Raw genomic sequence first — 26,718 nt, 5'->3', positions numbered from 1 at the left:
TTTCATTTCCCCCTTTATGGAACGCGCGTTCCATTAAAAAATATAAAGCGACATCCTTAGACGACGCGCATTTTATTATAGGTGCCCTCCGTGTTTTTTTTAGACACTAATTTAAGGGCGCGCAATAATGCGTGTCTTCTATCCTAAATTTTTTTGAAGAGATGACATTTTTCTAATGTCACTCTCCTTTGCGTAACATAGATCAATGAGCGTCGTATTTTGTGCGTCGTAAAAGGCCTTTTTTCTAGTAGTGCAACCAAGCAAAAAATGAAATCACATAAACCTATCACGTAGAGTCATTGATAGTTGTACCAAATCGGCTTGTTTTGACAAACTATACGAGGACCAAAGGTGTAATTTTGTCTAAAATATATTAATTTAAATACAAACTACCGCTAGTGGAAGACTTCAACATCTTTCTTTATCTATTAAATATTTAAATGTAGCAAAATTGACAATCACAAACGTGTCACACGAACTTCTTTGATTGTATGTATGTTTACTCGTTAGATACTTATAAAATCACAATTCACGAACCAAGGTATTGAATGGTTATGTTTGTTTCGTTCACATATATATTTTAAAATCACAAATCAAGATTTTTACTGCCTCATCAACTTTCTTTTTAAATGCAATTCCGATCATAAATCGTTTTATTGGTTAAGCATAAATGCATAATTGGTGCAATCGTAATTGTTTTATATGAGAATAAGTTAATTTGAATACTAATTCATTGATAATGAAGATAAAAAGCCACAAACATTTATTTGGGAGAATGAAAACATAAACGTCCTTTTCGGGGTCGAATCCATACTTTTCATAAAGCAGAGTGAAGCAAACCGTAAAATAACCTAAATTATATTAAGGAGTTGTTTGGTTGGTTGGAATACCTATGAAATTTTAGGAAATTTGAATCTAATTCCACCGGTTTCGTAGGTTTGGTTGTATGGGTGAGTATTTGGACCCAATCGATACCGAAAACAGTTTGGGAGGAATGTAAAGACTCTAGACCAAACAACATTCATTACGTGTGGTGCAATTCGATGAAGTGTATGGTACATTCATTGCATTGGGCCAGTACAACATTCATTATATGTGGTACAATTCGAGAACAAACTAGTCGAATACTTGGAACTGTACAACATTCATTATATGTGGTACAATTCGAGAACAAACTAGTCGAATACTTGGAACTGTTTAAAAAAACGGAATCGGAAAATTGACAATCCAAGAATTGATAATCGGCCTGACTACATAAAACAGGTATCGATCCAGGTTTAAGGACAAGTTCAGGTCCAGTCTGGATGCTCATCCCTATATGGTTTAAGATAAACTTTCTATTCGGGGCTATTCTATCAAGAGTATAAAGAAATTAATTAAGATACGTTTTATTATAAACCAACACTATATTTGGAGCAAGTTTTAAGAGCTTTTTGATTATCTTCAGGAGGTCGGGAGTTGGACGGTCTTCCTTTTTATTTGACAACCATCTAGAATTAGTCGGATCCAACCAATCTGCCCTACATAACCCGACCCAAATCCATCCCAACTTGTGCTTATTTATAGCTTTTGACCAAATTTTATTTTTTATTACAATTCGGTCCTTTTATTTAGTTTGCCAAAAACATTTTCTTATTATAATGCCCAAGTTTTAATTTTTGTTATAATTTGTTTTTTTTTTTTCAAAATTTGCCCAAATTATTTACAAACTTTATATTCATATGTTCTTTTATTTTTTACAACTTCGTTTTCATATTTTTGAATCTTTTTACACCTTCTTTTACATCTTATTTTTACAGCCTTTGTTTTTTTACAAAAATATTTTTCACAGAATTTTTACAAAGCTTTCACATATTTTTAGTTATAAACATTTAGTAAACCATGGTAAACGACTGGCTGGTCTAACGGCTTGAGTGATTTTTATTTGGTTTTACTTGAGGAGTTCTGGGTGGTGTGGGTCGACTCCTCCTTACTTTTATGACATTTTCAGTTTCCTTGATTTATCTTTATCCACCTCCACCTCCACTTCCTGCTACTTCCCCTTAAATGCCTTTAAATCAACTTATGGACACCTCCACATCTCTTTACCCTTTTTGACTTCTCACCATCTTCTTTATCCCACACAGCCACACTTTGCTTACAAATCGAGCGTCAATGCAACACTGGCTACCACCAGCTCTCCTCTCATGAAGAAATCTGTATGGAGTCAGAAGAAGTGACGACAGAAGAATAGGACAAGTATAATAATGTGGATGTAGAGACGGTGTAACCTAAATCCAAGTTATTGTACCAGGAGGATTTGGTGATAAGACTAAGATGTTCACCGTTATGCAGGATGAAGTTCTGGTCACCGCCCACCATGTATTCGATGAAATGCCTAGGTCGCTTCTTATGTAATGTTTTCATTGTTCTACCTGTACTTTATGTATGATTCCACAACAAAATTTCGCATTGCTGCTCTATATATTTGTTATCTCAAATCAATAATTGTTCCTTCTTTTAGTTTATATAGAATTGGTTATGTTAATAGTGATTGAAAACATGATAAGTTACAGAAAATATCTGCACTTGAACCCACTACTTCAGGTCATTGGATGAAGTCGCATCAGGTAATTCTTAATGTTACCTTATTATATATATAAAAACTGGCGATATGTTTTATAACAAAAACAAGTAGCACCATTCATTGAATATGAAGATTTGGAGACTGGAGTGCATAATTCACTATTCATAGACTGCATGGTTATTCTCATGGGTGGAACCTCTTTACGGCTTCGGTGTATTTAGTACTAATATCCTTCTCTTCATTCCCTTTCTTTTCCTTAATTTTAAAACTCGAGAACAGGATTTTTAGCTGTTAAGTCAACTGAAAGGGTTTGAAATCATGAAAGAAAATGGATGAAAACATATTCGTGTTGCTGAATTTCTGGATTGAAGTTTAAAAGGTATTTGTGTAATTCAACTGAAATCAATTGAAATAGTCCGAGTAATAACATTGATTTATTGTTAAAAGAATTATTACATTTTATACCAACAATGAATTTCACTTGTTTAATTCAAAAACATATAATATACATAAATTTTATTTGAAAATATATAATATACATGAATTTCATACTATCACAACCCCAAATCTAAGGTTGAGGTTGAGGTTGTAAATACTTAACAATAGCTTACATAAGAGACTATGATCATGCCATCATGCATAAACGATAAACTTAAACAATGGAACTGTATGATACATCATAATCTTATAGTGAAAGTCTACTCCAAGAAATGTAATTCAGACAACCACAAACTTAAACGTAATATACACTTACTATACATGGTAAAACAAACTGAAATCCCTTGAAGGTCTTCAACAACTTCTCCATACCCTTCGAACTTTAAGCTATGACGCCTCCTGACTAACTATAGAAAATGCTTCATCAACAGTAAAATGGCGTCTTAGAAACTATATCATAACATCTCAAAAAGTAACATTCTTGTCATAGATATTATGATGAACTTATTATAAATAAATACCATGTTTAAAACATAGACCGACATCACATAACTAATGGACTCGACACGTAACTTATCCAAGCTAAAATAAAAAGATTTATTCTTTATTATTTTTAAGTTAAATATGTTAATAAGACTTTCTTTGCTAAAATGCATAATCGACTTGACATATAAGTTAATTGAATCTTTTGACAAATGAGACAGATTACAAAAAAGTCAAGTAATTGTTGATAATACAATAAAGTTAAAATGTATGATAGTTAATCTCTAAAAGATATTGTTAGGATTACTTTAATTTAAAAATATAAGTCTAAAAACATATATAGAAGCATTATACTTTTCTGGATGACATACAAAAACATTTTCCATTTGGTTGAGACTACATACACATAAACAAATTATTATCTTGAAAAATTGCTGCGAGAATCAATATTGTACCTTAGTTTCTCCTCGTGTTACGAAGTGGCCTTACCCATCTGTCCTTCCTCTTTGTGAACCGATAACTATACCTTTCATATAGAAAGTTTCCAATAACAACCCCAACAATCAGCCCGCTTCCAACTCCACAGAATACAAAGATCCAATCAATTCTTTCACTCGGGAAGAGAGACTCAGACACATTGCTTGTTGGTTGAACTCCTGGAACCTTTAAATCTTGACCTTCCTTGGATAAAGGTTGCCCACACAATCGGGGATTCCCGATGTAGGAGCTGTTATCAAATGTATCAAATTGTTTTCCTTGTGGGATACGCCCCTGAAGATGGTTGAATGACACATTGAAGATGGAAAGGAATCTGAGTTGCACCAACTGTTGAGGAATTTCCCCAGATAGGTCATTTCGAGAGAGATCCAAAGCTTCAAGATTTGTTATGTTCCCTAAAGATGGCAAGATACGTCCAGTAAAATGATTGTTGGAAAGATTGAGCGATTGAAGGCCTTGAAGATGTTGGAGTGATTGTGGGATTTCTCCTTCAAAATGGTTACAAGAGAGATCAATGGACATATCTATGGTTAAAATATGTGGGTACTCTGTTCTGACACCTTTGTGTGTTAATGTCACGGTGTAAGGCCAATTTATATGGACGTGTTTGGAGGATATATTTGATTCCATAACAGATGAAACACCAAGATGGTTGGGGCTCATGGCGTGCCATGTTTGGAAATGGTTTTGGTGCAACTGACCACTGAAATTGTTGTTAGAGAGGTCTATGATCCGTAACATAGGGAACTGTGAGGAACCTTGAATTGAACCATCAAGTTTGTTGGACCGCAAAACCAGAACTTGCAGCTTGGAAAGAGTTCCCAGCCAAGAAGGAAAGACGTCATGAAAAGCGTTATCTCCAAGAGAAAGAAACTCTAAATTGATACAATTCATCAATGATCTTGGCAGCTGACCCGTAAATCTATTTTCACTCAAATCAAGGTTTTCCAGCAAGCTTCCAGGCATAAAAGCATTCATCATTTTGCCTTGGAAATTATTTCGTCTCAGATTTAAAGATACTAACGAATTGCTTAAGATACCCAAACATGAAGGGAGTGTTCCACTCATGTTGTTAAAAGACAAATCTAAGTGTTGAAGAGATTTCAATTCACATATCGATGGTGGTATTTCTCCTGTCAGATTATTATGTGAGACTAGATAAACAACTGTGGATTGTGGTGGAATTGGTTGTTGTCCTCGTAGCTGATTGTTGTCAATAAAAAATACTTCTAAAATTCTCCATGGGAGAAAATGAGGATGCTGATCAAAGCCAGTGATGGAGTTGCCTGAAAGGTTAATCAACTCTAATGTTTCCCGGCTGTTGTTCCAGTACCACACAGGTACCAGGCCATCAATGTTGTTGCTGTCAAGATGTAAGGCAGTCAATTTATTTTGGAAGCGCAAAAAGGCAGGAAATTCCTTCAAGTTGCATGATGACAGTTCTAACCACTCAAATTCTGGTAGAGTGGTATTGGTGTAGTTGTTGGTGGTTACTAATGATATCCTGTTATAACCTAAAAAGAGTACTTGGAGTTTGTTGAGTCCTAGGAACATGTCGAGTTCTACCCTACCACTGAAATTGTTTCCACCTAGGTGAAGATACTTAAGACTTTTGAAGTTGGAAAATGTGTTTGGAATTGGTCCTTGCAATTGATTCATCTGAAGATTTAAATATGTTAGTTGGGTGAGGTTGAACAACCAGGATGGTATACCACCGGTAAGAGAATTTCTGTCCATTCCTACCTCACTAAGTTTGGTTAGATTGGATAGAAAGAGTGGGATTTCGCCGTTTATGTTCATATCAGACAGATAGAGTTTACTAAGTTTACTCAGCTTTCCAAGCCAATTGGGAAAGCGTCCTTTCTCAAATTTGTTGCCATCAAGTACCAAACCATGGAGATTCAAAAGACTTACCAAGGAAGGAACTGAACCTGTGAAGTGATTTTCACCAAGATCCAAGATAGTGAGTTGCGTCAAGTTAGAGAGTGAACGTGGAATGCGCCCCGAGAAAGAGCAATAACTAAGGGACAAGACTGTCAAATGCTTGAGGTGGCTTATGGATTCTGGTACAATCCCAAAGAAACCTGTGCCACCTAGTATCACCTCTTTTAGTATGCTTTTGCCATGAAATTCTGGAAAGGAACCAGCGAGGTTTGTATTGTCTGCCAAGTTAAGAACTTGCAACTTTGGCAGCTCAAGTATGGCTGCAGGGAATTCATTCCCAAGAGAACAATCTCTTAGCTTGAGTGACTTCAAAGAAGAAAAGTTGGCCAAGAAATGAGGTACAGAAGAACTTATGTCAACACCAGAGAGATGGAGTTCTTCGAGCTCTGTAAAGTTTTCCACTAGATCCTTGAGGCTAGGATTTTGAAGCTTTAGTGAATTCCATGACAGATCTAAAGAAGACAACTGAAACAGCTGCAAGATTTCAGTCGGGATTTGGCCACTAAACCCAGAATAAGAGAGATCGAGGCTTCTTAATTGCTTTAGACGAGCAATCTTAGAAGGGATTTCAGATTCACCAAAGTCGTTCCCAGAAAGGTTGAGTCTCTGAAGATGAACAAGGTTGAAGAGGGTGCTGTTGGAGTTGATACGCCCACAAAGAGACCTCTCGCTCAAGTCAAGACCCATCACTTGACCATAGTACTGATCATGGTCATGGCTGCAGGTCACCCCCTCCCATGAACAACAATCAAAACTATTGTTCCAAGAATGAAACACTTGAGATCCATGAGCACCACAAGCAATATCATCTTGATGAATTATGCTCTGCTTAAACTGAAACAAGCCTGAGCATTCTTCATCATGGTTTTGTGATGAGCCGGTGCATATCACTGTTACCGACACATACAGAAAGGAGATGGTTTCCAAGAACTTTAAGTATTTCATGTATGAAGCCATGAATGAAAAGGGGGGTTTATTTTATAATTGTTTATGGACATGCAATGTTCATTATATATATATATATATATATATATATATATATATATATATATATATATATATATATATATATATATATATATATATATATATATATATATATATATATATATATATATATAGAGAGAGAGAGAGAGAGAGAGAGAGAGAGAGAGACCATGAGTAAGTAATTTCAACGTACAAACATAACCAGATAATCACCATGGCTGTGGCCTGTGGGTAATGGTGAAGGGGAACCAATAAAATGTATAGCTGAAAATTCAACAAATAGAGCCAAATAAAAAAGAATTTTGGGATTTAAAAAAAAAAAAAAAAAAAAAACAAACTAAATACAAGAAAGAAAGAAAAAAAAAAAACAAACTAAATACAAGAAAGAAAGAAAAAAAAAAACAAACTAATTACAAGAAAGAAAGAAAAAAAAAAAAAAACAAACTAATTACAAGAAAGAAAGAAAAAAAAAAAAAAAAAAAAAAAGATCAGTATTTTGGTCTTTTCCTTTCTTTGTCACAAATTTGATGGCAAATACTGAAAACTTTATAAGTTGATATGTGAAAAGTGGAAAAATAGGGGATGAGCCCCTTTTAAATAACCAGAAGATCAATGTCATGGCAGTATTGAAGCGGTTAAAAAGGTGGCCTTGATTTATTGAATTGATTAAGTTCAAATCCTCTCTTTGACTAAGATTGAAGATTTTTGGTTGTATAAGTTAGTCGATTGAAAAATATATATATCTTTTTTTTAATTAAATTTGGAAGTATTCTATAAAAATATTGTCTTTCAATCGCGTATGTGATAGTATGTCACTGTCCATCTTTCCTGATTAGTTTAAGATAGATGTAATGGTTCTCTCTTTGTAAATTGTCCATAGTTAGTACTTATAATAATATACCAACACTACTAGAAACTAGGGCAATAGCTACGGTACAATCCATAGGTATTCGGTAGGTATAAGACAATACCTACGGATTTGCTATGGAAAATGACCTGCAGCATAAATGTCTGTGGGAAATTTATACTTATAGATTTGCTACGGACTAGCTATAGGTCTATTCTGTAGGTATAATACCTACAGATTAGCTACGGACACGAATTGCTACGGAATGCCTACGGATTACTGAAGGAAGTCAAGTTTGATTAAAGTTGACTAGTTTCCTACGGAATTGCTACGAAAATACATAGCTATGGATTTGCTACAAATTACTGACGGAGCCCACTTTGACTAACATTGAGTTTATTACCTATAGATTTCCTACGACTCATATTACCTACGGATTTTCGTAGGTAATCCGTAGGTAATTACTTTTTATTTAAATAAAAAAAACAGCAAAAAATTATAAAAACATCCCGTTTTTTCTATCCAAAAATACTAAAAAAAATCTCGTTACATTTTATAATAATATTGAAACCCAACCACAAAACAAACAACCTTACAATAAAACTAATAAACCTAAAAAAATATCAAATACAAATACATATTAATAACATTGTCTAATACATTATAAGTTGGTGAAAATATAGATAATCATGTATAGTAGAGGTCTGAAAAAAAACGGAACGAAAAAAAAACAAGTTTGGTGCCCGAAAAATAAAAAATAATAAACATCTGTAGCTATTTAGCTACGGATTAGCTACAAAATTTTCTTATTTTTTATTTTTCGGGCACCAAACTTTGTTTTTTTCGCTCCGTTTTTTTCAGACCTCTATTATATATGATTATCTGTATTTTCACCAACTTATAGCTATTAATATCATTTATAAAGTTGTGCGAACATACGGGATCCATTACTTGTTTAATGGTTTAACACTATAATGTTTTTGATAACGTTCACATACATCTCACAAACACGTATACATACACATATACACGTACACTTATACCACAACTCATTCATGTATATAAATATACATATACAAACATAATCCATCATAAGTTGGTGAAAAGTATATGCATTACCATGTTAAACTGTGAAACGAGTACTTGATCCGAATGGGCACACGACTTTATGAACGATATGAATAGCTATAAGTTGATGAAAATATATTTAATCATGTATGGTAGAGGTGTGAAAAAAACAAAACGAAAACAACGATGTTTGGTGCCCGAAAAATCAAAAATAAGAAAAATACGTAGCTAATTAGCTACGGAATTCAAACGGAAAGCATATTCTGTTGCTAATCCATAATTAGTATCCGTAGGTATTCCGTAGTCATTCCGTAGCTAATTAGCTACGGATTAGCATTTGTAGCTATTTCGTAGCTAATTCGCTACGGAATAGCTACGGAGTAGCATCCGTACCTATTTGCGTAGCTATTTCGTAGATATTTCGTTCCTAGATTAGGGCATCCCATTCTGTAGCCGATCCGTAGCGATTCCGTAGCTAATTAGCTACGGTAGTTTTTCGGTACTATTTTCCGTACGAACATGTTTTCTAGTAGTGCAATAATATATTAACAAACACTTTAATATGTAAATAAAGTAGCAATTTTACAAACCTTAACTCTCTTGTGTACACCTTTTTTGTTTGAGAGCGACAAAAAAGAAATAAAAAAATAAAGACAAAACTTCAGAAATGGTCCCTATGGTTTCATAAAATCTGAAGTTTGGTCCCTAATTTTAAACCTTATGGATGGTTTCTGTGGTTTCAAAACTTTTAATGTTTAGTCCTTCCGCCTAACTCCGTCAACTTTCTACCGTTAAGTGAGGAGCATTTTCGTCATTTCAATACATATGGACCATTTATGAAAGTTTTCTATTATTTTAAATAAAAAGGAAAAAAAAATAAAATTTAATATGTAATGGATCCTATCTCTCTCTCTCTCTCTCTAACCAATACTCAATTTCCATGATTCCATCGTCGCCTCACTCAATCGTGTTTGCAAAAAAGTTTCTGAAATCCTTAAAAAAATCGATTTTACAGATCAGATCTTTGAAACTCAATTAAAAACAAACACAAACCTACACTAGATTACTGTCATGGATCTAATCTCCTTGATTCCATTACACCCTAATATCCACCTACAAAATTCGACCTCACCCATTACCACAATGTCCTCTGAGCTCAAAACACCAATACATCATTAGGTTGGGTTTAGTTCAGAATTAGGTTTCTTGAGACCCATAAAAAGGATTCCAGTTTATTACCAGAATACCCATCCTAATTTCTCGATAATGGCCAATCCACATCATAAGAACGAACCTTAATTAAATTCCTGCACTAATTCTCTAACTACAAGTTCTCTAATTCATAGTAATAATAATAATAACAACAACAACAACAACAACAATAATAATAATAATAATAATAATAATAATAATAATAATAATAATAATACCATGCGATCAAGATTTTTATCATCAAGGTTCCCTTCCACAACTTTAACAAACTTATCGGTAACAGCCCTTCGGATCCAAGCATGGTAACACCTCATCCTGTTGATTCTGGCACAGACAACAACTTTAACAAAAAATCCTCCTTGACTTGATCATGCCCAAAAGATTGTTGGTTGATGAATTGAAAGGGATTCAAAGGGTTTTGTAACGTCTGTGTTTCTGGGCCTGTCATTAATGTTGATATAATAGTCTAGGTTAACCTTTGTAACCTGTTTTGAAATAATAGAAGTGTATTATTTGAGTATTATGTCTTTTGTGCTTAATTGCTTAATTATGTGGTTTGATTAATTAAGAATAAAAATAAGCGTCAAAATTTAAGTGTAAAATAAACTCGTTATCTTTGGATAATGTTGTAATAGTTTAAATGAGGTTTCCGAATATATATAGAACGCCCAAATCTGACTTCGTATGAGGAAGTTATGATTTATTGAAGTTTCGACTTAGCGGTATGCAGCCCGAAATACTCGATTTGAGATCGAACGGTTTTTAGCCGAAACAATCTAAACGAGAATCGAAGATCTCGTTGTTGGTATCAAAGCGATGAAAAGTTAGGCGAGAACGGACGCCAAACGAAGAAGTTATGAATTTATAACGAAATTTTTTTGTCCCGGCCTACTAAAAATAATTAATAAAAATAAATTCAAAATTAGCACACCGAGTCTAAACGAAAGTTGTAGAGCGTAGTCTCACCTACGCGTGGATATAAAGAACGTCAAAAACAGAGTTCGTATGAAGAAGATATGAATTTTCAAAGTTTATTAAATAATTAATATTTAAATTTAATTATGAAATTCGGCATTATCCGAAGGGGAGTCACCGAGCATATCCGAAGTACGCCCAGCGTATAGCGAAGCATGACGACCTTCGCACTCGAGTTCTTCAGATGACGCATGCCATGACGATTCGGACGTGTACGCCCAGCGTACGTGCGAGGCTCAGCCTCTATAAATAGGATGCGATGGCAGCCGGCTCATTTGCTCTTTTTCTCTCTTCTCTCTCCTGTTTTACCTCGATTTGCGTGCCAGAAGTACCCCGAAGCCCCGGCAATATTCCCGAGCCCCGAAGCAAGTTTTGAAGCCCCGAAGATCCCGAGAAGTGCGATTCCCAAGCCGAAGCTCTATCCGCGAGAAGTTCGATTTTTGTGGAGATCTTCCAGATCTGCTGAGGATTACTACTTCTACAAGACGTAGTGCTGTCCGATCATCTTGTGATCAAGTGAGTGTGTGGTTACTTTCTTCTAACGCATAATTATGAAGTATTTTATACGAAATACGTGTTATGTGTATAATTTTGTTGTTATATGTGTGAATGTATATTCATTCTCTTCTATCTCATATATCTGATTTATTTTCTATGAAATACGTGTTATGTGGGTGTGCCTCATCTGTTATGTGGAATATATATTGAATGAAAATGCTATACAGGTTTTAAACTATGTATAAAAATGTATATTTTTATCTACTAATATGTTGGGTGGAACATGGGTAGACAGTTGGTGTGTAATAAACAGATGAGAGACCTCGATGTTGTTGTTGTTGACCTAGTTACTCAGCGGAGTATGGATAACGACCACAGACTCCTTCTAGACAGTCTTGTGGAACACTAGCAGTTTCATAACCTGTAGGTGTTGTGAACGATGTGTTCACCGGTGTACTCTATCCCCCTCATGGTTGCCTTTAGGATATCTATTGTTGAGGAAACCCCTTAGCAGTAATGTGCGTCCCGATGAAAATCCTAGATTAGGTCCCTTGAGATAGATGTTGTTTTAGGGACGTAAAGTGAGGATAACGGGAATAGGTAATCGGGATAGTGATTGGTTGGTGAAATTAAATATAATATATTTATTGTGGGTTGAAAACCCTATATGCTCACCAGGCTCTCAAGCCTGACCCACTCAGTTTTATTTGTATTACAGGAAGTGGCGCAAGGGCGTAAGATGGATGAATCATCGAGTTGTTTTGTTTACAAGTTTGTATATGTATATATTTGTTGAATGACTTATAATGTTATCGTTTATGCTTTATGGTCTGTATCGGAACATGACATCCCGAGTTTTGATTATATAATGAAAATGCATCTCTTGATGAAGTGCTTTGATAAATATTATTTTATCATGTTTTGTTTTGGGAACAAATTCCGCAACACTTTTAAATCAAAAGGATTTACTCTGAAATTATTTTAAAAAGCATAAATGAAATCGGTCTTTTCTGGCCGTGATTTTGGGGATGTCACAGGTTTATTCTGACATCTCGATTTGATGATGCCCAAAAGATTACTGGCTGTAGATTTTCACTTTTACAGACGTCAAGAAGATTAATGAAACCAACGATGTTGCTATGGACATAAAACGTCATCTCCACAGCGTCTCAAGGCGACGCTGAGATGGGTTCCGACGAATCTGGCTGCTCCGGTGACTAAAATGGAGAACCTGTTTCTTGATTTTGTGAACGATTTCATTGGGGTAATGGGGTTGCTAATCGATTTCATGTATGTTACTCAGTCTCAATTTTGTGGTTAACTTTCAGGTAGAGAGAGAGACCATTTTTATGATGCTCATGATTTGACATGTTGACGAAAGGCGGAAGTAAATTACATAAGACTAAAGATCCACCTTAAGGCTACGATGAGGGAGGAAGAGAAGGTCGGGATGAGGATCAGAGTGTTTACCAAAGGAACAGGTGGTAGAATTTGGTGGTGACTAACAGTGAGGAATGATGTGATGGTGAGAGAGAGAGAGAGAGAGAGAGAATTTCTTTTCTTTTTTCTTTTCTTTTTTTAATAAAAAAATTAAGATAATAAGAGAAAACCTCATAAATGATCCCTGGTATTGAAATGACAAAAGTACCCCTCACTTAACGGTAGAATGCTGACAGAGTTAGACGGAAGGATTAAATATTAAAAGTTTTAAAACCACAGGGACCATCTGTGAGGTTTTTAAAGATTAGGGACTAAACTTCAGATTTTCAGAAACCACATGGACCATTTCTGAAGTTTTGTCAAAAATAAAAAATTATTTTCATTCCGAAATTCATAATTTTCAACAAAATAGAGAGATGAAAAATATAACTTAACCTAAAATACAATAATTCGAATACAAGCAATAGTCTAGTAGACTTATGGAAGAGTTTAAAGTCTTTCTATTGCCGTGTTAATTGTAGCAATACACAACCAAGAATGTCGAAGTAAACATCACGCCAACGACTTTGATGGTTCATATGTTTTCTTCTTAAATGTGTTTTTTTTTTTTTTTTTTTTTTTTTCTAAATCACAAATTAATGTGTCTAAAGGTTCATCAGTTTACCGTTTTAGATATTTTTTAATTACAAATCATTGAATTTGTTAGATATTATAAGAAGTAATTTCAAGATTTTGATATGAAAATGAGTTAATTTGGGTTAGTGCAATACACATTTGTTCGATACGGTACGGTCTTATACATATTTATATATATTGGAGTCTCTATTTTCTCCATAAGAACTCTTTTATAGAGTAATTTAAGGAATTCATATACATCATACAAAAATATCATCCATCCATGGTTTAAGAGAATGTGTAACTTTGTTTTGGAAAAGATTTATTTTAAATTAATTTATTTACTCGTTAACAATTGTTATGAATGTTGGTGTCATCTATTATGCACCTCAATTGAGTAATTTCTTCCAAAAAAACTAGATTTTATTTCTTTCAAGACATATCATAGTTATTGAAATTATATTGGGTCACTCGTGACTAAGTTTCTTTGTTATTATATACTTGTTTTTATTTGTGTAACTGCACGGCCATGTTCTTAATTAATGCAGCTGATATATATGATTTATTCAGTTGTACTATCAGTTTTTAAGTTAGTGACTAATAATACTCTCCCTTCGACATGATATTCATATTGTCATGTGGATCTATGTCACATTGAGTGAACCATGTTAAATATTATGTGTGACTTTGTTCTTGTTTTTATTCATAACAAAACAATTTAAAAGTTATTTTGTAAAAGGTTATAGTTTTTCCAAAATATCGGCCACTTGTAGTACATAAAGTATTGCAAAACTTTATTTTAGGGTCTAAAAACATAAAACTTCTTTTTGGTGCCGAAATCTGTTAGTTTAAAAGAAGATTAGGGATGGAAATTGTAAAATAACCTAAAACACACACACACACATATATATATATATATATATATATATATATATATATATATATATATATATATATATATATATATATATATATATATATATATATATATATATATATATATATATATATATACATATATATATATATATATATTAATTCAAATACAAACAATAACTACATAAGACGTTAAAAGTCACTCTTTTGTCATTCAGTGCAGCAATAGAGAACCACAAACAAGGATATAAACATCAACCAAACGTCTTTAATGGTTCATTTGTTTCCTTCCTATATATCTTTTAGAAGAATAAATGAACGTCTTTAAGGGTTCATCACTTCGCTTTTAATTAGATGTAATTTAAAATGTTAAATCATTGTAATGGTTGAATATTATAAGCAATAATTTCAGTTTTCTTTAAATTAAAATAAGTCAATTTGGAATATAACTTATAACGGATCAAATATGTGCAATAATAATCAACTATGAAGTAAAAAGATCACAAATAGTTAAAAAGTTTTTTGAAGTGAATCTATATGCAAATAATATCATAAATTGTTTAATTTGAAAAACATAGATTATTATAGCATTAACAAATAAATTTTGTTCATCATATGTAATATATTAATGACTCAAAAAATTTAAAATAGACATAAAATGATGGCATTTCAATACGACCCTTTCGAAAGACATAGTGGTGTATATTATAAATAAGAATAATAGAGTATCAAAAACGGTCCGTGTATGTACATCATCATAAAATATTGATTGTATGATTATTATCACTGTAGCCCAGTCAATTTAGCAGCTTTGTTTTAAAAGATCATTTATTTATTTATTTATTTATTTATTGCATTCTAAGGGCATACAATTCTTATTAACATGTTTACTTAGGGACTGTTTGGCAGTATCTGGATTTTTAAGATCTAAATTTTTAAGAGATCTGAATTTCTAAGAGGGTCTGAAATTTTAAGAGCTGAATGTTTAACATGCTGTTTGGTTGAGACCTTTGAAATGTTGTGCTGAATTATTAAAATGACCATTTTACCAGTCTGTTTTATTTTTTTTATTGAATTCAAGTGTTTGTTTAGAAAATAACCTAATAAATTTCTTAAATAGGTATCAAAAAAATATAAACAATATATAAAATCCAAATTTAACATAAATTTAAAATTAAACACAAATCCAAATCAAACATAAATAGTTTTAAATCCACCCAATCATACTAAAATCCAAATAAGATGCTATAAATTTAAATTTAGCCCAATTGATTCGCAATCTGATCATGCAAACTATCCATGTATTCATTGCCTTGTGAACCCCATTCCATATCGTTTATATTTTGGCCATCATTCTCTCCCCCTTGTGTGTGATTATTGTTCTCCTCGAACGCCATAAATAACTCATCATGAATATCGCATTTCTTTATGAAATTATGGACTGCAAAACAAGCGACGACTATATCTCTTTGCACTGAAAATGGAAAAGGAGTCATTCGCTTTAGGATTGGGAATCTCGCCTTCAAAACACCGTATCCACGTTTAATAACATTTCTGAGTTGCGCATGTACATGATTGAATTTTTCTTCCTTAGTTAACGGACGTCGCCTTCGATAATCGGATAACCAATATCTCGTGTTGCTGTAAGGAGCCATAAATCCACGAGTGTTGGTGTATGCAGCATCGCAAAGGTAATATTTATCTATAAACATGAGTGAATGAAGTATTATGTATAGAAATTTAAAATCCTATTTTATAATAAATTTGAAAAGAATTGAACAAACCTGGAGGAGGGAATGGAAAGCCTGGAGTCGGGTTAAATGCAATTTCTTTCAAAACTCGCGAATCATGTGTTATGCCCTCCCACCCGGCCCATACGAATGTGAATATCATATCAAAATCACAAATTCCTAACACATTTTGAAAGCATTCACCTTTTTCCTCTTCCCCTGTAGCGAGTTTGTTGATCAGCAGACACGACTGCATGTACAAGAGTTCCATCTAACGCACCTATTGCTCCAGAAAATATTTCTTTTAGCCTACGATGTCTCTCTGATGAATTGACAGTTGCATTTGAATTCGTTGGCACTATAACTTCTTTTGCAAAAATCATCATTGCATTTAGCACCTCATGAAAGCATCTATGAACAGTTTTTGTAGAGTGTTTAAATCTTCGTTTGATAATCCTGAATCGTTTATTATGTGCTATAGTTGTCAAGAACATATCAATCTTTTCTTCAACGCTTATATGTTTACTACTTTGCAACCAATTGTTTCGTCTAAAATGATTGCATAAAAGTACATACGCTTCACGAGAAAGACGCATCAAGACATGACATTGTGTAGAAGTTCCATGTAACAATTCTTGTGTATGTTGATGACCGCTCATTTCCGAATCGTTATCAATTGCCCTTCCAATTCTATTGGATGCTAGATTCAACCAATAGCAACATAGTAAAATGAAAAATGCAATTTCTTCATCCGAATCCATAAGCAATCTGTTATTTTGAAAATACATAACAATTATGTTAACATATAACATAAAAATTCATCCAAAAACATCAAGTCATTCATGTCATATAAAAATCTAGTTCAAACCAAAGATCAAGTAATACAAAACATCAAGTCAAAACATCTAGTTATCCAAAAAAAACCATCAAACCATTCAAAACATGTAGTCATTCAAAACATCTACTTATAAAAAAACAAAAAACCATCGACTCAATCAAAACTTAACGAAACATTCCATAATGTGCTTCAACAGTCTTGACCCAATTCTCACAAATAGTTGGATCAATCGTTAACCACACATGCCTCTTATCCGCACCTTCACCAAAAAGGGCAACAACAGTAGTGTATCTTGGGTCAAATATTCCCCATCCTAACTTCTCCAACTTTTCCATACACGCTCCCAAATTTGAAGAAGTTTGTTTTTCCACAAATATTATAGCAACTGTTGCAATATCTTCCCCGATTTCAAGCAATCTTGAATTCGTTGTATCTTTACCTTATATTTACTTTTATTTTGACCCTTTGCCGAATCTGTAGTCTTTTGTTTTTTTTATGGAGCGGAGGACTATTCACTGAGAGCTATAGTTTCTTGTTGAGTGCAGTCAATGTCGTCAAAGTCATGCAAACTATACTGACTTGAATCTTGAGTAGGACGGGGAATGGTAGAAGTTGGCCCCCAACTATGAATGACTGTCGCAGTCGCGCCTTCAAACAACTGTGTGCAAAGTTCGGGGTACGGTAGAAGCGTGCGTCTCAAAGTTGTGTATAAAAAATCAACCAAAACATCAAAAATTCAAAATCAACATTTTATCATATCCATTGAACACATTCAAATGCAATCTTATATCATCAAAATCGAGCCTATACCATCAAAAACTCAACATCAACATTTTTTCATATCCATTAAACACATTCGAATTCGATCGTATATTATCAAAATCGAGCATATAACATCAAAATCGATCCTATAAGATCAAAAATTCAACTTCAACATTTTATCTTATGCATTGAACACATCAAAAATCAAGCATATAAAATCATAAAAATATTGATTACAATTGAACAAAACAGGGACTGATTACTATAACATAAAAACTTGATTTCCATTATGTATTTTCGCATTAGGGTTGAAAGAAGGAAGAACCATAAGAAGATCAATCGAAATCATATAGATTACAATTGAATAAATTTAAAAAAAAAACAACAACTGTTTTACGTTACAGCAGGAAGAAAACGAGATGGGTGGTCGGCGTCGGTGGTCGGCGTCGTCTCCGGCGGCGTCTGTGGCGAAGGGTTACAGGCGAACAGATGTAGGCGCCACAGAGGAAGAAGCGGCTGGAAGAAAACGTGAAGAAAGACGGTAGGAAGAAGATGGTTCGATCGTGTAGTTTAGGGAAAAACAAAACACGCGTTCCTTTTATTTTATTTTTTTCAGACTTTGTTCCTTATCTGATAAATTAAGAGGTCTTTTTTATTTTAAGAGGTAAAAAGTAAGACGTAAACAAACGATCTGAATCTAAAATTTTCAGATATTGCCTCTTAATTTTCTAATTAAGAGGTAAACAAACAGGGCCTTAGTCACATTGACCCATCGTAGACGGTTTTTGTTCTAGGCTAGCAAAGAAAGTCATTTTGATTAAATGACATAGTTGCCACATGAGGATTAGGGTACTATATTATCATCTTGGGAATGCAAACAATGAGTTTAGGCTTACATCTTCCAGTATCGATCATGAAGGTAGGATGCCAAGAAATAAACAATTGAAGGTCAATGTATACGAACCATTTGATGAAATGCCTGAGGTAATTAAGGCGTGTTTATATTACCTGATTTATGAGTTGATTATATGTACTTTGAACATCTATTTTTTAAAAGCATGCTTAACAGAGTCACCATTTAGACTTGTGATATGCAAGATCATTTTGTTTATACCTAGTAAGTGAACCCGTGGCGAACCAAAGATGGTTTTATTATTTATTTATTTATTTATTATTATTATTTGGGGGGGGGGGGGGGGGGGGGGGGGGGGGGGGTGTTCTATTTTGACGTGCTTACACACACGATCCATTGCAATTGCATATCTTCCTATTGTGCATGACAATTAACAAAGATACCCCTTAATTAAAATATATAGACTTAAGTAAAATAAGTAAGCTAATTGGTTAAAAAAGCAAATAAATAGAAAATGACCTAGAGGCCCCTCCTATAACTTTATGCCAGCTTGTTTTCTTTTCATTCCTACGAATATTTCATCACGTCTTGTAAATGGTGGGTTATGTTGAAAATAATACATAACACTTGTTATTAATCACTTATACTAAGACTTTAATATTTATTCGTTCAAGATATTTTATATAATTTAATTACATGTGAAACCTCTACCAATGCTCTGCTTTTACCTTCTATTGATTATCATTCTTTAAAAATACAAATCCAATACCAACAATTGCTCCAAAATTTAGCAATGCAGAAGATGCAATAACATCAGGTATCATGGGTACCTTCATATTCTTGCTATTCATTTTTTTTGCCATTAAAGTCCTAGATACAACACATCAATTCATAATTGTCGAAGTATAAAAGGTAAATCATACATAGACCTTCTTTGAGAACTCTATGTTGTAAGAAATTAAATTTCTCCGTCTAACAAAGACCATGTAAAGTCCTGCACCAAAAAAGTATAAAGTACGTTACAAAAGCAGTGACATATAGATTGAATAAGTTTAAAATTTATCAATGTTCTACTTATAGGACCGTTCAAAAAGTTAATAGTCACTGCAACATGAAAAAGTTAATGCTTTTCATTACCCTTCTTCTATATTACCACTATAAGACATTGCAATCACATAACAATCGACTTTTAGCTTGCACTGCTGGCAAGACAGCTAAAAAAATTACACCCTAATTAAAATACAAATACCAGAATCAATACAATCTATCCCCACACATGAAATTGTATTTGAAAAAAATAAAGGAAACGAAATCAACGTAAAAACCTGCGAGAACTACCTGATCATTAATAACCTAGTCTAATCCATAATCGAAATTCTCATACTTCGTAAAATGCTGGAGTTTATCGAATGACCAAAAGGAAAAAAAAAAAAAAAAAAAGCGTTGAAAAGAGCATACATCTTCAAAATTGATAGCATCTTCGTCCTTTTAAAATTCAGAATACATACTTATCCTTGATTTCTCATATTGTCCACTGAGTAAATAATGAGAATATTGAACTTATAAGTAAACATCACCCACTAAACTAATTTCAGAAATAAAATTTTCATGATGCCAGCCAATGGCCTTTCCTGTAGTTATTGTAGTTATGATACAGAAAATTGATTAAGAATCAGTGTTCTTTTTGGTTAAAATTACACTAATTTATCAATTATAAAATGTACGAGATCCAAAGAAAACAATTGTAGTGTATTATTAAACAAAAAAATATTACCATTAATATTTTAATAACTAAAATACATCTCCATTTGTAAAGATTTACCTACTGAAACTATGAGGGGTTGAATGTCATGTTAAACTTGGCAGCCAAAATGTTTGCTACAACACAATTACAATCATGAGAAAGTGCATCCTCCATCACAGTCCTCTTCCTTCCTTAACTAAGCAGAATCCAAAATCATAACCATCAAAAAGTCCAGTATAAGGATTTTGTTTACCAGTCCAAAGTTCACCAAGCATGTGGTCATTTGTAGCATCCAGGAAGGGTTGATAAACAATGGAGATTTGCATTTTCAAACCTAAGAAATCAAACAACACATTTATAAATGTAATTTTGAATGAGAAGATAACAATATAAGATATTGTAAGTGGAAGGAAACAGACTTTGTTCATTAATTATGGGTCTCAACTCCTACCTCTAAAAATTGCGGACTTTTTTTTTTTTTTTTTTTTTTTTTTTGCAGTTTGTAACCAAAACCATGGTATGTTAGTAAAATTTGAGAGGGTATGAAATACAAAATCAGTGGATTTGAATCATTGCATTTTGCTTACATTCACCATAATAAAGTACTATTAAGAGCAGAAACATGGTATAGGAGACATACCAGAGTAAGCAGATTGACAACAGCACAAGTGCACTATGTAACCTGCAGAGCACAAAAAACATCATCAAAACAAACAAAAACATAAAACACACCAATAGGCATAAAAGAAATAAAACAACAGATACGTAAGGAAGCAATTCTACAAACAACAGACCTCTGAAATTCACCCTTCTTCTATACCTTAACTTCTACATCTTACCTTAGGATTTAAAGTGCTAATCTGAAATTGAAGGATCATCACCTTGATAGAAGGAATAGGTGTATCAAGATTACTATCCTAATTAGATGAACAATTGATCCAATTTGTAATACTTATACTACATATCTGAGACCAAAATTAGAAAAATTCACAAATAGTGAAAGTAAACCCAATCCAAACCCAAAGTGATTGACGATGGAGCCCGAGAGTGAAATTTGAAAGAAAAAAAACAACTAACCATAAATTGAAACAGATAATTGCTTCCAAGCATCAAAAAACAGGTATGAACACGTACAGAACATAGATGACATACCTAATTCCCAAATCAAAATAGATACTTTCTTGAAACCGATGGTTGGGTGCGACGAAACAGCCGTTGGCGTCATGCGAAACCTCAAAAATTACTGCACCGAAAAACCACAAAAATTCTTAGAAGCAAAGAAAAGACGAAGAAGAAATCATAAATTAAGGGAAAGACGAAGGGCAAAGGGGAATGATAATCAGTTTAATGGTGACGTGTGTCTCGCATTCAAGTGACAGAAAACATTACAGTGATGAAATTGAGAAAAAACAAAAATAATGTGGTCAAAATGAGAATAAAAAAAAAAAAGCAATGTTCCTAAGTGCGGGGATTTAATATATGTGTATAATGTGACCCCCAAAAAAAGATTATATCTTGGAAAGTTTTGAATCATGTTTATGCAAAAATTGCAGATTTTAGAGGCTTTACCGATAAACCCCAATACATTATGTGTACAGCAAAAGCTCCAAACAGTCCATCAAGAGCCTAACTAAGGCGTTGTTTGATATTGATTAAGGTTCTAAATGGCGTGAGGCGTGACATGGCGGCAAGGCCAAGCCTCAAACTTAACTAGCCATGATGTTTTTCAAGGCGTGATGTAAGGCGGCGATTTTGTATTAATTTAAAATTATATTACCACATAAATATAAATTTATATTAAATATAACTACTTTTTAGAGGTGTTAGATCAATAACTAATAACAAAAAGCTGACAAAAACCACAATACTTGTATCTCCGATTAGAAAAGACATAACAAAGAGCAAAAAATTGTGTCTCAAACGAAAAAACATGCGCCATAACACGCCATAACGAGCCATGGCACACCATATCAAGCTTTGTCACGTGTCACGCCTAATAGCAACATTATGAGGCTTTTCGTAACGGCGAAGTCACGCCTCACATCATGGCACGCGTGGTGCCTTTTAGAACACTGATACTGATGCTAACCCAGTCAAAAGGAGGGACTCGGTCCTCAGAAGTTGTTATCTTTGATTTGGCTTGTCATCGTCAGACTTGGTCCAAAGAAATCTAATGAAGTTGTTATCTTTGATTTGGCTTGTCATCATCAGACTCGGTCCAAAGAAATCTAATGATTCTGTCCTCATCTCAAAACCTCCTATCCGCATTTTGGCCTTCAGTCAGCCCCAAACGACACACTTTTCCCCCTTGTTCTTGACTCAATTCTTTGTCTCCTTCAATCGATCACATAACTTCTCCTCTTTAAATCAGTTGTCTCTCATGATAATACACACCGAAAATCCCAAATTTCAAATCTTCATCAGAAATAAAACCTAAAAGCCTCATCAACATCCTTTCAACAGTTTGATAGCAAGTTTAAGACTTAGAGCGACAAGAGACAAGAAGAGGAAGAAGCAAAACAATACAACTTCAAATACCATAAGCTTCTTGGTTACGAAAAGAGGAAGAAGCTCGTTATTGATGTTGATCGTGAAGATGATGAGATCCTCGTACCAGTTACTTGACATAGTGATATAAATAGAGGAAGATGGAGATAAACAAAGGTTACTTTGCCATGGATGAAAGCTTGAAAGCTCTGCTTCATTGATGGAGGGGTTGTTTTTGGGGTTTTGTGGGTAGAAGAAGGTATACTGGAGTGCAACTATGCAAGTTTAGGCAACTAAAGACAATTATTGACCTTCATATATTAAATTTATTATTATTAAATAAATGATAAGTAAATAAAAAAAAAGTCACAATTATTGGGGCTAGTTTGATTAAGTTTATTTTTAATTAAATAAATCATAAGTAAATTAAAAAATTGACAAGAGTGACAATTATAAAAATTAATTGGTAAAAGATAAATGAGAAATAAAAAAGAGTAGAGCTATGAGTAAATGAGCTCCAAAGGCCTTGATATGCCCCTTTTCAGTGTATATTGTGATATAGAGTCATAAAATCCCATCTTAGACGTTAAGAGTGAGCCATGCATGAGATGTGAGCTTCTTAAGGAAAAGGGTTGTGTGTTTTGAGTGTTGGTGACCTTTTCATCCATGCAAAGGCTTAAAGTCACTGTCTTTATAGATTAAGGGACATTAGAGTGACCAGATCTAAAATATGAGCCCATGTCTTAAATGATTAAGACCAAAAGCATGAGGAGTGTGAAAATGGGGCGTACATTGGGCGTAACCCCAAGTACGCGCAACGTAGGGGTCGAGCACCCCCGATTCTGTGTAGCAGCCGAGTATGCCCAGCGTAGGGAGGTGGTACGCGCAACGTACTCCCTGTTGTTGACTTTCGTTGACTTTTAGGGTTTGGTCAAGATTAAGGACTATTAAGCCTATGGAGGGGTAAAATGGTCTTTTACCCTTTGGTGAGTTGTAGAAGGGTTAGTCTAGCTTCTTGAGGGCTAATATTAATGAGGGATAATTATTATGTGTTAGGCGGAGGCTACACCGGTGGGTAGAGTTCGAGATCCCGAGTACAAGATTTTCATTCACTAGCTTACGAGGTGAGTCTTCTCACTATATACTTACCTTGAGTGGTAACTTATGTCTGACTAGTGGGTCTTATGTGCATGTGCTTAGCATTGAGATATCTAGCTATTTGTATTGTGATATGTTTAATGTGTACTATATTGAGTTGTTGAATTGAGGGACCAGAGTGTCCACCTAAGTTGTAGGACCGGAGGGCCCCACTGAGACACATTGACCAGAGGGTCGTACAGAGTTATAGCCTCGAGTGGCTAATGTGTGATATGTGGTATTTTGGGGAACTCACTAAGCTTTATGCTTACCGTGTTATGTGTTATGTGTTTCAGGTAGTTTCAATGATCACGATAAGGCACCAACATGATTGTACACACTGGCGAGAGATTGTCTTTATGATTCTGGGATTTGTGTTATAATTGTTGACATTTGAGACATATGTGATTTGAGAACTATGAAATGAGTTATATTCTATTTTTAAAATGAGAAAATTTGTTTGAAAATTTACGACGTTACAAGTTGGTATCAAAGCCTTGGTTTGAGGGATTCGGATGCACCCTCGGGTGTGTTTAGACTTAAACTGAGGATTTGAGAAAGATTTTCAAAAGAGATAAAAAAAATTCTAAAATGAGATAGAGTCTAAGAGAAAATGAGTCGGAGCAGTTTGTACAATCAGCTAGAGTCGAGCGGTGAATTCCCAAAATACCCTCATTTTGTGTTACAAGATATCTTATGGAATATAATGAATGCTATAGAATAGGCTAGGTATTCATATATTAGGACTAGGGTGGCCTGATTTGCGATGCCTTAGCCTAGGGATTTCTGCTATCAGTGATTTTCTTTTAGTATGAGTATTTAGCAGGAGCGAGCCAGTGAGAAGGTTTTCTGTGAGAGTAGCTTATGAGACATAGATTACTTGTGATTTGGATCCGAGGAGGAGGACTTGGGGTGAACATTGATAGGGTGTGGAAGGTAGTATTGGGCCCATACTGTTGGAAGCACCGGATCAGTGAGCAGTCCATGTAGGAATCCTTAGGATGTTAAGGAACAAGTAAGGATAAGTGATTGAGTGCGAGTATGGTCGGGAGAGTCTCTGATAATATTGTGTTGTATTTCAGAGACATCATAGTGGGAACTTGCCACAATCCTGGGAGCAGTGGGAGTACCGATGAGGAGATACAGAGGATGATCCACGAGGAGGTGGCTGCAGCTATCCGAGCAGAGATTCCAGAGATGTTTGGGTCTATCAAGACCACCTTGATACAGACGTTTGATGAGCGATATGCTATTATCACTGAGGCTGCTACTGTCGCAGCCACTACAGTTGTCGCCACCATTAAGCCTCAGGGAGGTGATTCTTTGTTGTTCCGGGAGTTTAGCAACATGTAGGATGCGATCGTTGCAATGAGGTGGATCTCTGGTATCATGGGATGTTTTTACACGTGCTCATATCCTAACCATTTGAGAGTTCGGTTTGCGCTGAACCAGCTTCGCTTGGGAGCGAAGGACTGGTGGAAGTTTGCGACAACTGGTTTTACCACTGCAGATCATGCTGCATTGACATGGGAGAGGTTTGTTCAGATGTTCCGGGATGAGTATGTTCCCCCAGTAGAGAGGGAACGTTTGGCACATGAGTTTCTGTCTCTCAGGCAGAAGACAGAGTTAGTGACTGAGATCTCGAGGATGTTCCATGAGAGCGTGATGTCTTACCCTGAACACGTGTCCACTGAATAGGCATGTGTGAGCCGATATATGAGCATACTAAGGAGGGATATATGAAATTTCATGGCGAACTCATCGTACCAGACATTATCCGAGCTTCAGGCCAATGCTAGGAGGAGGGAGATTGAGCTTGAGTTGTAGACCAGGGAGGATGAGGAGGAGTCCTGGGGGAGGGACCGGAGACCAGTGCAGTCGCAGCTGGTAACGAAGCGGGCCAAGCCCGCTGATACCAGAGTTGGCGGCCAGAAGGGCCGCACTTGTAGCAAGTGCAGCAAGAGCCACGAGGGTTCTTGCCAATCGGGGATTTTCTATAAATTTGGCAAGGAGGGGCACATGGCGAATGATTGCCCCAAGGGATTCTCGGCTTGCTTTCATTACAACCAGACCGGCCACCAAAAGGCCAAGTGCCCCCGGCTCGTGCAGGGATCAGCCCAGGGATCTGCACCTACTTCTTTGCATGCTACTGAGAACCGGCCAGTGAAGGCCGCGACATCGAGGATTCGCGGGAGAGCGTTTCCGCTGACAACGGAAGAGGTCCGCGCAGCACCTGACGTTGTGGCCGGTATGTATTCTTATTTTATTCTTTTGAGATTTTTGGTACTTATATTGTGATTGTGTATAGGTACTTTTCTTGTGAGTTTTGTGCCTGCCTTGGTGTTGTTTAACTCAGGTGCGAGTCAGTCTTTCGTATCTCTAGCTTTTAGTCGTCACCTCAGTATCCGTTGAGAGGCGTTGAATCGACCTCTAAGAGTTTCCATATAGCCGATGAGCATGCAGTGTTTGCGACTGATGTGATCCAAGGATTTGTGCTTGAGATTTTTAGGGTTGAGTTTCTGATAGATCTAGTACCGATCGCGATGAGGGATGCCTGTGTCATCGTGTGCATGGATTGGTTAAGTCGATTTGGAGTTATGATCGACTACGAGCATCATCTAGTGACTATACACGACCCTAGTAGGGGAGTACTTGTTGGATTAGGTGTCTAACTTCATAATTATTTCTGGGATGTACATGACCCAATTAGCATGGTCCAT

The 26,718-nt window shown here is 35.0% G+C and overlaps 2 protein-coding genes across 4 annotated transcripts; both read right to left on the bottom strand.

Moving 5' to 3' along the window:
- Window positions 1–3,065: 3,065 nt before the first annotated feature.
- Window positions 3,066–6,901, bottom strand: LOC111916681 (receptor-like protein 6). Of its 3 annotated transcripts, none has more exons than XM_023912355.3 (2): window positions 3,943–6,901; window positions 3,066–3,423 (listed from the first exon to the last, which is right to left on the bottom strand). In XM_023912355.3, exon 1 carries the CDS (start codon window positions 6,884–6,886, stop codon window positions 3,944–3,946), a length of 2,943 nt encoding a protein of 980 aa, XP_023768123.1. In that variant the 5' UTR covers window positions 6,887–6,901; the 3' UTR covers window positions 3,066–3,423; window position 3,943. The 3 variants fall into 3 exon arrangements, with proteins under 3 accessions (XP_023768123.1, XP_023768124.1, XP_023768125.1); XM_023912356.3 differs by having other exon boundaries at window positions 3,066–3,411; XM_023912357.3 differs by having other exon boundaries at window positions 3,066–3,403.
- An 8,805-nt stretch (window positions 6,902–15,706) lies between these two features.
- LOC111916555 (uncharacterized) lies at window positions 15,707–17,350 on the bottom strand. The gene is made up of 4 exons (XM_023912218.1): window positions 17,262–17,350; window positions 16,458–16,945; window positions 16,232–16,357; window positions 15,707–16,149 (listed from the first exon to the last, which is right to left on the bottom strand). Exons 1-4 carry the CDS (start codon window positions 17,348–17,350, stop codon window positions 15,707–15,709), a joined length of 1,146 nt encoding a protein of 381 aa, XP_023767986.1.
- Window positions 17,351–26,718: the final 9,368 nt, after the last annotated feature.

This window comes from Lactuca sativa, chromosome 1 (assembly GCF_002870075.4).
Source record: "Lactuca sativa cultivar Salinas chromosome 1, Lsat_Salinas_v11, whole genome shotgun sequence".
Lineage (NCBI taxonomy): Eukaryota > Viridiplantae > Streptophyta > Magnoliopsida > Asterales > Asteraceae > Lactuca > Lactuca sativa.
Note: the sequence above shows the minus strand (reverse complement) of the source record. Positions and strands in the feature narration are given on the sequence as shown.

Bases quoted from the DNA above. Each gene is read 5' to 3' on its own strand.
- LOC111916681 (XM_023912355.3), bottom strand. From the start codon at position 6,886: ATGGCTTCATACATGAAATACTTAAAGTTCTTGGAAACCATCTCCTTT.
- LOC111916555 (XM_023912218.1), bottom strand. From the start codon at position 17,350: ATGGAAAAGTTGGAGAAGTTAGGATGGGGAATATTTGACCCAAGATAC. The intron at 16,946-17,261 runs GCATGTGTGGTT...TCAAAATAACAG, and splicing joins GGTGAAGGTGCGGATAAGAG to ATTGCTTATGGATTCGGATG. The intron at 16,150-16,231 runs GTTTGTTCAATT...TCATGTTTATAG, and splicing joins CTTTCCATTCCCTCCTCCAG to ATAAATATTACCTTTGCGAT.